Here is a 14,742-nt window from a genome sequence, read left to right on the forward strand (position 1 = left end):
GAGATGGTCAGGATGTAGCACTGGGTCTGGGCTAAAGTTTAAATGCTAAGTGTTTTAATGCTTCGTGTGAGTGTGTCCAGCTGATAGCAACACTGCAGCTAGCAGTAACAAGTCAGAGTTGTCTGGTGTGGAGTATCAGTGGAAGAGTGCTCATACCTTTGTTAGCCAGACGGACACAGTTGATTTTAGTCTCCTGTGAAGGAAAGACAGAGACAGTCAGGTCTCCTTAGTGAACCTCAGGTAAACAGAACAGAAAAAAAGTACTTTAACAACAAATACTTTGGTCACATGTTTTACACAGCATTTTTCCCACATCTACCTCTGACCTTCAGCCCGGTTTAACTGAAGGATTTCTCTAATGCTCCAAGTTCCCATTTAGTTCATTCACATGATTGAAAAACATATGTTATATATGATATAAAAAAGGCAGTGTTGTGGATGTGTGGCTGATAAGATGGTTTTTCAACATCCTTGTGGATTTGTAGCTTTATCTCCAGTGCTGAATGGTATTTGTCCTTCTAGTTGTTGTTGTTATTCTCCACATTTTTATTTTTCTGGCGTTGTGCTCACAGCCTCCTCTCTCTCTCTCTCTCTCTCTCTCTGTGTCTGTCTCTCTCTGTCTGTATGATGAGCTGTCAACACCTGAATGGGCTGATGCTGTTTCTTCACTCCAGCTTTTGGCCCAGTCCATTACCCACCTCCCCCCTCCCTCCTGTGATACGCTGACACCCTCAGTGGTGTTTATCTAGACCTGCTTGTCATACATGGGCTGACCTCTCCCTCATGTGTGAGACCCATTCATCTTCATCAAAGATGACAACTACAGCAGCAGCAGCGCCATCAGCAGCCAAACCTGTCACTTGTCACTTTGGTGTTTTCAACTCCTGTTGTTCCTAATGTTCATACAGTCACGCTGAGGACATGAAGAAATAAACCTGGGACATTCACGTTGTGTCTCCTCAGGTTTTTCAATAGTTTATTTGTAATAAACATCACAGCAGTTGGTGTTTTTCAAATGTAGGCTCTCCACTACAACACAATGGAAGAATTCTCTACCTTTTTTTTTCAACAATCCGAACCAGGATAACTAAGATATTAAAATAAAATTTCAATCTTCAACTGCCTTTGCTGAGCCACGCCCCCAAATTTGAGAACCATTTTTTCTCTACTACATATAGCGCTGCCTCTTTGTCTGTGATTCATCTTGGAGCTTCCATCTGAGATATTCCCTGTCCTCTGGTGTCTCCATTTGTCCTTTTGAGACATTTATTCCTCCTCCATATTTCACTCTCCCTCAGACTCTGATCACTCGCCTTCTTGTCTCTCAGCCATAACCTCTGGGATTTGCCTGAATATATATATGTGTGTGTGTGTGTGTGTGTGCGCTCATCTGGTTCTAAAGATCCATTTATTCCGACAAAATGTTGCATCAAATTACTCCGAGGTTCGGGAACCTTTGTGTGACATCACATGACATCAGAGCAGAAACGAGGTTCCCCAGTGGTCGGCTGTGTTATGTGCGGAGCATTGACTAATTGGCTCAGTGATAAGAGGCTGGCACTAAAGTGATGTCACCCCAGAGGGTGACGAGGGAGGCAGAGAGAGATGGAGGGGAGAGAGGACCACGGTACAAAAAGACCACATGTAAAGTAACAATAAAAGAAAGGGAATAAAACTGAGCAAACAAAAATGATGCAAACAGTGTTGGCATGGGGGGTGGAGGTGGGGGGGGGTGAATCATCAACAGAGGAAAGAAAAGGGCAAAGTAGATAGAAATGGATAGAAAGCAGTGGGAGGATGACAGAGAATAGAAATTGAACGATAACAAGGAAAACAGATGAGGTGAAGGAAGAAGATGAGGAGTGAAAAGGGCACAATGTGGAGGAAGAAGAAAATGATGGGGTTGTTTTTCTAAGAGGGCAGAACAGGATCAGGGGAGAAAATGATGGACAGATTGACAAAATCTGGCACAAAGGAGTAAAAACCCAAATGAAAAACATGTGGCTGAATGTCCGTCTTCCATCAGAGGAGAGAAAGAGACAGAAAGACGGAGAGACAGCAGTGAGGGAGTGAGGAGTGGGCTGACTGTCAAAACAAATTCCTCCAAATGTTCTCCAGGGAGAAACAGAAATGAAATGAAAGAGAACAAAATTGAATTACATCTGTTGGATCAAAGTGTCAAAAATATTCCAGTCCAATAAACTGAGAATTATTCCTGATATTTATCAGTGGTTTGGAAGTTTAGAGGACTCTTCACAAAGTTGACTGCTCCTTGGTGACACTTGGTGATTTTGGTGAAGGAACTGCTTTTAGAAAAATACATTTTCTTTCAAAATTAAAGGGATTAATTCTAGGGATTTAGAAAATGATTTTATTTATTATTGCTCATTACTGATTCATCTCTTCAGCACAGGCCGACTTTTCTTTTCTTATTTACTTTTCCACCAGCAGTGATGCTGCCGTTCATGACCTGAACAACACACAGGGCTGGATCAACTGAGATCCAATCAAATAAGACCATTTGACGTGACGAGTATGAACGGCTGCACACACACACACACACACTCTACTGTACTCATCTGTTCATGCACATAACCCCGGCCCTCCCCCTCCCCCTCCCCCTTCCTCTCTCATCACTCATCACCCAGTCAAGCAGACACTCTCCATGTGAGACCGTACTGGAAAAGAATATCACATCAGGGCATCAGCCAGCTTTGCTGGGCCGTGCTTGGCAAACTGAGTTACCGTGGTTACAGCAGTGGAAAATTAAAACAATCCTGGTAGGGTTCAAAGCATTATGGAAAAATAAAAAAAAGTTGTGAATGACTTATGAGGAGGAGAAGGGAGGCCCAGGTGGGTGGGCTGTTTGTGCAGCTGCAGACGAGATAATTGGCAGACAAAAGGAGCAGAGAGATGCAGAGATGAATTCTGGGAAGTAGAAGATTCCCACTGGGCCTTTTTTTATTTTCACTTATGTTAAGTAGCCTGACATTTAGCTTGACTGTGAACTTAAAAGGATATTTGAAAGGGCTTCTGTGTTGTAAGTTTCAGCTCTTATCACAGCGGCAGCTGAAGTTTTCTGGCCTGCGTGACATCAACTAAGTTTTTGAGTTTCTCAAAAGCTTTTAAAGGTTTCAAAAAACAAATGAGACAATTACAGTCTACACGGGGGTTCATGGCTTCAGCTGAGAAATAAAAAAAAATCAAAACAGCTGGATTTCAAATCTGAAGACATGTATGGTGTGGTGAAAAGTAAAAAAAAAAAACATGTCTGGAGTTACTGTGATCAAGAAATACTGGGTCCCTTTAACTGACACAACAAACAAAAGGTTTGTAGAGCAGGCGTGGGCAAACTTTCTGACTTGCGAGCCACAATTAGTCTAAAAATTCGACAGGGGGACCAGGTCAGGAGCAAAATGATGGAGTGTTCGTGTGCTAAGATAAATTACATGGACAATTCATGCATAAAGGCTAAAATGCTAAAATGCTTGGAAGATGTGGACATTGCAGGGAAATGGGAGAAGTAATGAAATCACAGTACAAACCAATTATATAATTTGGACAAGTTTGGCGGGCCGGTTTACAAAGCTGAATGGGCTGCATCCGGCCCCCGGGCCTTAGTTTGCCCATTCCTGTTCTAGAGGCTCAGACTTTAGATCGTTTTTTTGTCCAGTATTTTCTGGTCTGGTCGTAGGGAGACTCACCCCATTGGCTCTGCTCATGGCTTGGTAGTAGATGCTGTAGCTCTTGGCAGGAGATAGAGGGGGGTTCCAGAAACCTCCGTAGCTCTTGTTGTCACCGACAGTGAACGGCTGTACAACTGTCAGGCTGGAGGGTGGCAGATCAGCAGCAAAGTAGTAAGTGGAGTCCAGGATGGAGGCATTTCGATAGCTGAATGGGGCAGAAAAGCATTCTGGGGCTTCTGAGGCAGCACGGCGGGTCTTGGACTTGCGTTCCTCCTTCACAACAAGCTGATACGAGCTGGAAAGAGAAAATGCAGTTCTTAGGTGAAAGATATTTTAGAAAGAAAGATGTGGGGTTTTGGTCTTTGGGCTTTTTATGTAGCTTTGGTGTTAAAATATCCTTTAAGAACTAAATTGTTTCAATAAGAAACAATTGAAGGAAGGTGAATATCGTTAGTGGAAATCACTGCCAGTCAATTCAGTGTCAGTACTGCTTTAACTAAGAGGAGCAGGTCAGTGAATCACTTCAGTAGTGACTCATCCAGTCTCATTATCTAATCACCGTGGTCCTCTCCCTGTGATGAAAAAATTACATAAAACACATCTTCATTTATATTTTATTCAAACTTTTTGATTTTTTTCAATCCCGCCTCCTGTCTCCTTTCCTTCATTTCTCCAAAAATGCTTTATGCCTTGTCTCTTCACCAGGGGTCGCCACAGAGGTCATCCTTGTAGTGATTTTTGTTTCATAACACAATCCAACCTCAGATAGGAAACCAGGTGAAATCAAACCTGCAACCAGCTGCAGTTGTTCCTTAGTATTCACTGGTAAGCAGTGATCATTTTAGTATAACCTCACTAACTATTCACTGGTAAGCAGTGATCATTTTAATATAACCTCACTAACACTTATAACTTAGTCTTAGTCCCAATTTCAGTCAATGCAACTTCCTGTGTTAATTATATTATATAATAATATATATAATTATGTTATATAACTATGTTATATACAATGATTAATAATCCTGAAAATTAAAAGTGAGATTGTGCTTTTTACTATGTGAGGACAGAAGTGATCTGTTTTTTGTTTTTTGTAATTAGATTTTCTCTCCACCTGCATACTCTCTGTTTCAGCTGCACTTTGTCTCTGTGCACGCAGCAGGCTCTAACATATTTGTGCGTGTGATGAAGCAGGTGAGCATTAGTGCTTGTGTGTGTGGGTGCCGGCTCGTGTGCGTGTGTGTCCATTGGCTATGAGAGACTTCATGAATGGCTGAGAGCTCTTTTACCGGTCAGGACAAACGCAGCAGAACCTCCGCAATTACCTCCAGACTGCACTTCAAGAACTCACTACACAATTATACACAATTAGGGAAATGTATGTTTCTGTGAAGGGGGCAATTATCCCAGGCTCCCATTAGGCAGCTTTCATAAAAGATAATTGCCAGTGACCAAAGATGAGCCCTTACCTACCTGCTTCTTCTCCTTTGCCTGTATATTTGTGGTCTAATCCCTCATTTCAGCCGAATGTCTAAAGCACCGCAGGGTTAAATATGGCAGGAACTATGTTCCTAGGTAGTGTGTATATGTGTATATATGTGTGCTTTTACTCTGGGTGTTTGGCGACCTCGGTGGACACTCGTCATAAAACACAATCTGAATTTTTATGATTTCTAGTGTAGCATTTTGTTCCTCACGAAAACAGAATCAAGGTCGGGTTCAAATCCCAATCTGAGATGGGGGTCCTTCTGTTTTATTCCCCAAGCCTAAAACTGGGCATAAAATATTTGTTTAAGAACACTTGTGGTGTCTATGACACCTTTGTGAAAAGAAAAAAAAAAAAAAAAGACAACGACAGAACAACGTTCATCTAGTGGGAAGAATTCTCCGTCCACAAACAGACCACCACCAAAGTCTGGGACGATGACAGTGTCGGTTGAAAAAAAGGAGGTTGATGTTTACGTATGTAACAGGACAATAAATTAGACTTCAAAGACTACTCTGGCCGTGTTTCAGAAGTTCTGTTTTCAATGGGCCGTTGGCAGAGAGCCTCGACTGAAGCAGTCAATTCTCCAGAGACCAGACACTGATTGCCAAATGACTGTCAGTCCACGCTGGTGTTGCATCTTCATAATGCCGTTCCTAAAAAACTGCGAGACAAAAATGACTCACCATCCTGTACGCTGCTGCCAAATTTATTAGAAAGATGAAAATGAAGTTGCATTGTGAAACTTCTGCTGCATACAGAGCAGATAGACGGGTGTGAGTGATATTAATGGATTTCAAAACGACCCTTCAGGAAGATACCAAAGGAGGAGGGTGTCAGGGGGGAAAAAAAAAGGTCAGAGGAGGAGGGTGTCAGGGGGGAAAAAAAGGTCAGTCAGTGAAGAAGAAAATGGAGGAATCTTCAGGACATGGAAGAAGAGAGTCATGAAGAGAAGATCAGAGCTGTAGGACCTCCGTTACCTGATGGGAGCTCCTCGTGACTGGGCAGGCTTCAGGAGGATGGTGATGGTGGTCTCTGTCTCATTCAGTGGAGCCTCGGACTCGTACTCCGGCATCATTGGGGCTTTTGGGGTAAAAAAAAACATTTACTAAATATGCTGCAAAGTTTTTATTTTTCACAGAAGGATCAGAAAAGAGGAAAACAAGTTCCTGTTCCACAACAAAAGGACCATTAGCATATGAATGTGTGCCAGTACTTTGAGCTGGCTTTTTAAAGATGGAAAAAGGTTGAAGAGGTAAATGCTCTGACTTTTGTTTTGTTTGCCATTGATTTTTGATGGGCAAAAGGAAATTATTCAAACATTAGAGATAAAAAAGGAAAGGTGTGGAAAAAATATCAGTTATAAAAATATTAATTCAAAAGCAACAAACAACGGTGAGTGGCACAAACAAAACACAGAGCCTGTGATCGAAACTTTGATGTTTCACATTTACTGTGCCTCAACACAAAAATAGAAAATGGGATTATGTTTAATTGGAGAAACATAACAAAACGATAAAATAACGATAATAATAAGATTGGGTGAGATAAGGTTCCACACTAGGAAAATAGTGTGGATGGTTTAGAACCGGCTCACGTCCTCTGGTCCTTACTTATGCTTTAACTGTTTGGCAATTAATAATACTATAGTATATGCAGTGTTTGATAGTACATTTTTTGTGAACTCTTGTTTCAGCAGGCAGGTCGGTTGAGAACTGGGTTAGGGTTAGAGTTGGCACTACACTGACTTTGGTGCCAGGCCTCCATTCTGTGCTGTATTTTATAGGATTATTTATTATTTAGGATTTTTACCTGCTATCTTGGTGGTGATACGTGTGGTCACAGGTGGGCCGAAGCCCTTGTTGGTGGAGGCTTTGAGGCTGAAGAAGTAGGTGGTTCCTGGGTAGAGGCCCATGAACAGATGATGGGTTTCATTCTTCAGTTTGAACACCTGCCCCCTCTGGGTGGTCAAGTCCACGCTGGGATCCAAGGAGCTCAGGGCCTTGTAGGTGATCTGGGGGGATAAAAGAAACATCATTGGTCATTGTCTACTTTTGTCATAAATTATTTATTTATTTACTGGTTGAGTGTTCAGGGAAGTTAAAACTCGTAGCAGTCGGCTGACTTTGCTGCATCTGGACTCAAGATCCCACGATACTGCCAGTATAATGGGACTTGAACCTGTAAGAAGACTGGACTGTAGTCATTCAGTGGAACCAGAACCAAAGTCATTTCTTAAAGTAGTGTCTGAAAGTCTCTGGTATGTTCAACTTAAACATGTAGTGCTTGAAATTCTCAACTTGGGTTTGTAGTATTTAGTTTAAACAGGCAGTAGCTGTACTAGTAGTAGTAATAACTCCATCCATCCATCCATTTTCATCCGGTTATCCGTTAATGGGTCACAGGGACAGCAGTCTCCATGACCACCACCCAAATCACACTGCACCGTACCAACCCCCCTGAACCTTCCTGCAGGTGGTGAGTCCACTGGAAGGTACCAACCGCCCTAACCGGGATTCAATCTTGAACCCCGGTGTTCCACACCAATGACAGAGACATTGCCTCTGGGCCACAGCACCATAGTACTAACTCTATATGTCTTTTTCATGTTCTCCAGTTGTCTTTGACTTCATGTTTTCAAGTCCCATTAGCCCTAGACTGGGGAGCCCTAGGTCAAAGGAGACTGGTACCTTACTGTGTTGAGCTTTGTTTGTATACATCAACCATATGTTCTGCCTCTCTTTCACGAAAAACCACTAAGGTAAAAAGGAGGAATATTGAGGATGTTTAAGTCAGAGAACCCACATTGGCTTAAAATCTTCTCCATGCAGACCACGGTGCCTGATTCAGTGCTGTAATTATTCTTACTAAACTCGTTCATATTCAGTAAGTAATGATTCACATCATCACCATCTAATAATCACCAACAGCCACCCAGAATATTAACATCATCACCTGGATTCTGTTTCATGTTATCAACAAAACAGTGCGTTGTATTGACAGTGTGCTGTGTAGATGGAACCTAAAACACAAATCTCATTTAAAGAGCCAGTGACAAATACACTCTGTATTTGTCACTGGCTCTTTAAATGAGATTTTTGTTTTTCCTGCAGGACTTTTCACTCGGACACTGGAACAAATTGACAGAGTGACCCACGGTCACTAACCTGGCACACACACTTTAATGGCTCTTCACTTAAAACAACTGTCAATGTCTGTTGTAATGTTGCTACTGGCAAGTTTCCACACTGAACGCTGGCCAATAATTCAGACACACACACACACACGAACAACCCCCTGAGGACAGATGTCACTGTGAATGACAGTCGGAACAAAAGAAGAATGAACTGGCAGGAAAAAGATGTCACTGTGAATGACAGTCGGAACGGAAGACATTAATAGAAATTTGAACTAGAACACATTTGAGCTCCAGGACCGTGTGTGTGTGTGTGTGTGTGTGTGTGTCTGTGTCTGAATCTCTAAAACCACACACTCTATGAAACTAAACCAGGAATCAGCTTCACTGGTCGGTGCACTTAACTGACACAGACAGAATTTTTGCCCCCAACAAACCGTCCCATGGGAACAGTTGGCACCATAACAAGGGTGGGATTCAAACCTGATCCTTTTACCACGAGTGAACACGCTGCTCCAATCCCCCAAAAACACTAAACATCAACTTGCAAACGATTATTTTTTTCCGGGTGGAAGTGAAATTTCTGTATCAGTGTTGTTGCCTCACTACTTACGCCTAATGAATTTCATTAAAAACATTGTGTTTTACATACATTTACATGACATTAGATCTAGACATTTATAATTTTACTCCAGAGAGTTTCTAACAGAACTGTTTCTGTTGTGATGTTCGGTTCAGTGACAGAGGGAATAATAAGGAACATAGAGAAGGTGACCAAAATGACACCAAGGTGCAGTTCCATGTCTCACTTTACCCCTGCCCCTCACCCATCACCCCTCACCTCTTGTCGCTAGATTATAACATGTAACATGGAACCACATGTTTGACCACTGGAAGCCTCAGATCAAAAGCAGGAGCAGCCTTTTATATTTTTTTATCACATATTTTATCATTATTTTGGAACATACATTGCTTTTTCAGTTTTTTTTGTTGTTTCAGCCTCTAGATAAATCTTAAAAAATGTATGTATTTTTCTCCTAATATCCTTCAATATAGGTTTAGCGGCTAAACCTTTAGCCAATGCACATAAGAGTGTGAAATGAAGCCAGGGAGCGACAGTGCAGCACGTCTCTGAAGACTGAAGGTTAGCCTGGGCGGCTGAATAAAACATGTTAAATCAATAGCTATTTATACAGACTGGGACTTGTGGGATGGAACAATAAAATATTATCTATTTCATCTACGCTGCAGTTTTGGTTTGCATATCGATGGATGTTATTTTATGAGCCATGAATGGCTCTGTATATTTTTATAGGCCTTCCACTCAGTGACTGCAGCGACTGCAGTGTTCAGTAACTCTTTCTTCTCCTCTGTTTGTTTGTTAAGATGTAAACTCTCTGCCTCTGTTTTATCACTTTAACCACTGGGGTTAATATTTTCTGTCTCTTGACCCAGTTTTTCACTTTTTTTTTTTTTTACTTCTGATTCAGTAAGTCCTTTAGGTCATAAAACACACCTTTACACACAGGCACACACACACACCTTCAGGTCACTGCACACAGCTTCTTTTTCTCCGTCCCCTTTTATTATTAATGTGCTTGGAATCGGTAGAGCCATAAAGCTCTTGTTGTTTTATTGGCCAATGAAAAGGCAGCCACGCCACATGGCAGTGCTTCCTGGGTAATGGAGAGTGTGTATGTCTGTGGGGATAACTAATAGAAAGTAAGGGGTGTGTGTGTGTGCGTTTGTGTGTGTGTAGCTGACTGAATCAGAGACTGAGGCAGAGAAATGTGGACAGAAGCTGCTCTGGGACATAAACTCAAGTCTGGACACTTTCAGACAGTCCTGGAATTTATCTGTAAGAACGGAGAGTTGGGCCGCACACGCCTGCCAACGCCTCTATTAGGCCATGTCCGCACGAGAACGCTCTCGTTTTTTTTACAGGGCTGGTAACGGAATTCTGGGCGAAACCAATGTAATACAGAGGCCACACCTGTATGTGGCGCTGTAAACAGACATAGACAAAGCCACCAGACACTAGAAGAAGAAAAAGGGTATCCACATAAAATACATCAGTTTTCTGCTACACACCAAAAACACATGATGATGATGATGGTGATGGTGATGATGATGATGATGATGATGATGATGATGATGATGATGATGATGATGATGATGATGATGATGATGATGATGATGATGGCGATGGTGATGATGATGATGGCGACCGCAGGAAAAAATATAAGTCTCTAGTCTGGACAGTTGTTTCTCTGAGTGACTTTGGACTATAAGACCAGTCAATATCAAACCATTATTGCTGTTACTGTCTGCAGGATCCTGAGTTGTTCTTGTCACGTGACAGTGAAGGGACGACGATGTTAACATTGAAATAAAAAGGTGGTTCAACTGTTCCCATAATAAACGACACAATAAACGACACAGGCAAGGCGGCGTTGTCAGATTTCCCCACACTGGAACCTGTTGTGTTCCCAGAATTCCTGTTGTGTTCCCAGAATTCTGGGGGTGTCGTCTGCGAACTGAGAGATGCAAAAGGCTGTAGGGCTGTGGTAATAACTGTTGTGTTAAGTGTGGATGACTTTATGGACGGATGGATCAACTGAAGACCACAAACATCCTGGACCACCGTGGAAAACCCTCTGGAATTTGTTTTTAGCCACAGGGACGTTTTTACAGGTGACACATAGTACACACTAAAGTGTGTGTGTGTGTGTGTGTGCAGCATTGTGTTTGTTCATGCAGGAGATCGATGCTGGTTAATATCAAAAGCCATTGCTTCCACCCAGCAGCCATCTTCATCAATCACACCATCATGGCTGAGTGTATGTGTGTGTGTGTTCGCCCTACTAAGCTACAGCCATGGTTTATGGAAATAAACAAAGTTTATGAGGCTGCGTTGTGGGACTGCTGCTGCTGAAATGCTGTTTCTATTCAGTTTTGTCATTTTCCATTTTTTACTCTCCTCGCTCCTGTTTCTTTTATTAGAAAATACGCCGTGGCTTCATTTCTTTACTATCTCACCGTCTCACCGCTCTGTCATGTTGAGTTATAGAGAAACTACTGTGAGTTGTTTGTCTTTCCTGCAACACTATACACTTGAGTGAAGTTTCCAATTGTTTACTGGTCTTTTCTGGTTCCATTTAATAGATGCACTCATCTGAGGCAGATTACAGCTTCAAATAAATGGACTGGGATTCAGGTGCTATTTTTTAGTGCAGTCACTGAAGATGTGACAAACACAGAGCTTTTAAAGTTTCTGACCCTTAGCTTGACATTCAGCAAAAACTCTGGCTTTTTGTTTTATTCTTTTGTGTCACAGGTTCAGACTGGATTGTCTGTGATGAAAATACTGCTGGATTTGACCCTTGAATGTTCATGAACTCTACTATTGACAGTCATAACATTGAAGTCCCTTCACTTTTGATGGTTATTGCTATGGAAAAATAGCACAAGGAGACAAGTCTGCTCTTTAGTCTTTGTTCATGTTCAGTTGATCAGTTTAGTGCGAACAGTTAGCCTAAACCTGCATGTTTCACTCTCCATAAGGAAAGACCAGGATTTGAACTCCCTGCTGTGAGGCAAGAGCACAGTCCACTCTGCTACTGTGAGGCCCTGCTCAGCTCCTTTCTCTCTTCCTCTCTCTGTCCTGATTTTTAAACCACTCTACAGTGTTAAAGGGCAGAGACTGGACTGATTCACAGCAGCTGTCCTCAAATGAATAAAACAGTGGAAGAAAGTCCCCAAAAATTTAAGTCCTGACATTTCTGTTTTTAGAAGTTTCCATGTGGGGCAAAGTGTTCCTCTGGCTTCCTGCATTAAAATGTCAGGACATTCTGGGTCACTATACAAATACCTCAGCACACAAATACAAACACAGGTACAGGACATGCCAACGCAGGTACGTCCACCTGGGAGCTGAAATAAATCTGCATATGTATACATTTTAAAAAAGGCACCTGCTCATAAAAACTGGGATTATTTGTTATTAATTTTATAGGGATTACCATCCTAATTAGCAAACAAATCAACGTTTGATGTTAAAGATGACAACATCAACATTCTTGATTAAAATGAATACACAATGTCATCGTGCACTTCATCATCAGGCGTTCAATCAGTCATCCAGAAGCAGAAAAGACGAACATTTAACTGTCAGGCCACAGTCTTAAAAGGTTATGTATCTACGGTAGAAAGAGTGAGGTCAAAGGTCACACCTGTAAACCAGTGTTGGAAATGATTAAAAATATAAACTACTAATTTAATCAAAATGAGATTGAATCAGTGCAACACTTGGTTAATGTGGTTAATGCTGTTGCATTATTCAATTTAATTACTGCAAATTTGTTCCATTGAGTACAATTAGTACTGAGTACACCTGATTACCTCACACTTACGGCTGACGCTGCAAATACTGCTTATACTTGATGGTCTGTCGGATGTAATTTGCCACCAAAGTTAAATGTATTACATGCTGTTGTGGAACTAAATTGACAATTACACAGGATTTCACTGAAATGAATCCACAGTTTATATGTAAAAAGTACAACGTGTGAGGGTAGAAATACACAGATGACGCCCACTGGTGTCGCTGCTGCAGACATCAGGTGTGTGTTAAGATCAGACAGTCTCACTCTGCATATACCCTCGATAGAAAGGTCAAGCCATATATTTTCTAGTACAGGAGCACCTAGTTTAGAAACTAACTCTTCTATTTCCTAATGTTCCACAAATAGAGAATTCTGAATTAGCAGTGAATTGAAAGTTTATTGTTCATCCTGACATTAATTTACATCATAATTAAGAGATACTAATGAGGAGCAGGTCATTAGTATGCAGAAGTACACACTGTACACACAGGTTTTTTAAAAAAGAGGCCATTCCCCTGCAGGGCAACTGAGAAGAGCGAGGCAGAGTAAATGGTGTCAGCAGCTCATGGGCTTGAATCCACTCTAAATTTAGGCCAGTATTGACAGAAATGAAAAACAATACGAAGAAAGAGCAGGGAAAAAAAACATGGAGGAATGAAGAGCATCAGGATGAGGTCACTGTTAGCAGGAACAATGACTTCATCTGATTATTTTAGTCTCTGTGATTAAAAAAAAAGTTTTTTGTTGATTTTCACCAGGTTTTCTTCCTTCCTCCCCTCCTTCCTTGCTTCCTGTCTTTCAGAGTCACAACACCAGCTCTACTGAAGATTCTTCATCTACACTCAGTGACTGGGTCCAAGCTTCAACAGACTTCATTAAAGGTCAGACTCTACTCACCAGCTGCTGGTCATAATTATGACCAAAATAATTCTGTTAATAATAATTCCCCACACCAAACCAACGAAGTAGAACTAATATGACATGAATATGTCTCAGTAGCCCAGGTGTCTGTTTGTCCTGTGATTCATAAGAACTCAACTCCATAAAACATGGAAACAGAAGTTTGTTCTTTTAAGAAAAGAATCAATCCTGATGCAAGTTGTTTTCATTTTTACCAAGTGTTGTGAAGTGTAAGCCGTGCAGCTGTGAACACTGCTGTGAGTTCACCAGCTCTGATCACTCAGGCAGCCGTGGAGTGAATCAATAGCAGCATCACCTTTGGCCATTACACTTCTTCTAATGAGATTCTACAAAATACCTGGTGGCCAAACCAAAGAAAAGGCCTGAGTGTATGTTTCTTCTTGTTTTTTCGTGTTTTTTCCAGCACAAAAACCAACTCTGTGTGAATCGATTCTGTTGATACCGGTATTGATCTCCTTATTTGAGAAGAGAGATGTTCATAGTTGTTCACAGCAGAATAACAGCGGACACGACCAAATAACAACACGTGTTCAGGACCACTGTACTGTGTTAGTTCTCTCCAATCGGCGGGAACTTGCGACATGAGTCGTGATGACACTTCAGGTCATATAACACATCAGCACAGTGTTGATCTCATGACTGGCTCCACTGCTTCATTCTAATCAATGTTAGCAGCAGCGCCTGTTCATGCAGCAGGGGTTCAGGAGGAACTCCGCCAAGGACCAGCAGGGGGCCGGGCTTTCTCACAAAGACCTCACAACAGTCTGATGAGGGCGTTTGGAGCAGGTTTTGACAAGGTCGCGACCTTTTTGCGTTGCTACTGCGTGTGTGTATGAATGCTTCCACTGTGCCGCAATACCACAAATGTCAAAACTGTTGCATTATGGGACGGGTCAACGGGAAGGTGAAGTTACAGGAAGTGCACGGAATACACCGTAGCACAGCAGGCTGGAGCTGTTGACATGGTGTTTCTAGTTGCTGTAGTTGTTACAGTCAGTCATCATTACACACGTACACGTGCACATGTGTGACGTTGTTTGCTTAGTGTTTAATACAACTGTAGCGCTGAATGCAGCCTCATATACAATCATCAAAGATAAATAGTCAGAAATATATGCAAAATCTGTTTAG

At 41.7% G+C, this 14,742-nt stretch overlaps 1 protein-coding gene across 5 annotated transcripts in view; it reads right to left on the reverse strand.

The window, feature by feature from the left end:
- Nucleotides 1–14,742, reverse strand: part of ptprt (protein tyrosine phosphatase receptor type T) — a 168,835-nt gene that overhangs the window by 65,093 nt on the left and 89,000 nt on the right. For all 5 annotated transcript variants that reach the window (XM_017036662.2, XM_017036661.2, XM_025059885.1 and 2 more), the window contains exons 12-15: nucleotides 6,982–7,183; nucleotides 6,150–6,252; nucleotides 3,705–3,981; nucleotides 157–193 (exon numbers count right to left, since the gene is read on the reverse strand). In XM_017036662.2, coding sequence (XP_016892151.1) covers nucleotides 157–193; nucleotides 3,705–3,981; nucleotides 6,150–6,252; nucleotides 6,982–7,183 — 619 coding nt within the window. The remainder of the gene's footprint in view (nucleotides 1–156; nucleotides 194–3,704; nucleotides 3,982–6,149; nucleotides 6,253–6,981; nucleotides 7,184–14,742) is intronic.

This window comes from Cynoglossus semilaevis, chromosome 11, assembly GCF_000523025.1.
Source record: "Cynoglossus semilaevis isolate Cse_v1.0 chromosome 11, Cse_v1.0, whole genome shotgun sequence".
Taxonomy (NCBI): Eukaryota; Metazoa; Chordata; class Actinopteri; order Pleuronectiformes; family Cynoglossidae; genus Cynoglossus; species Cynoglossus semilaevis.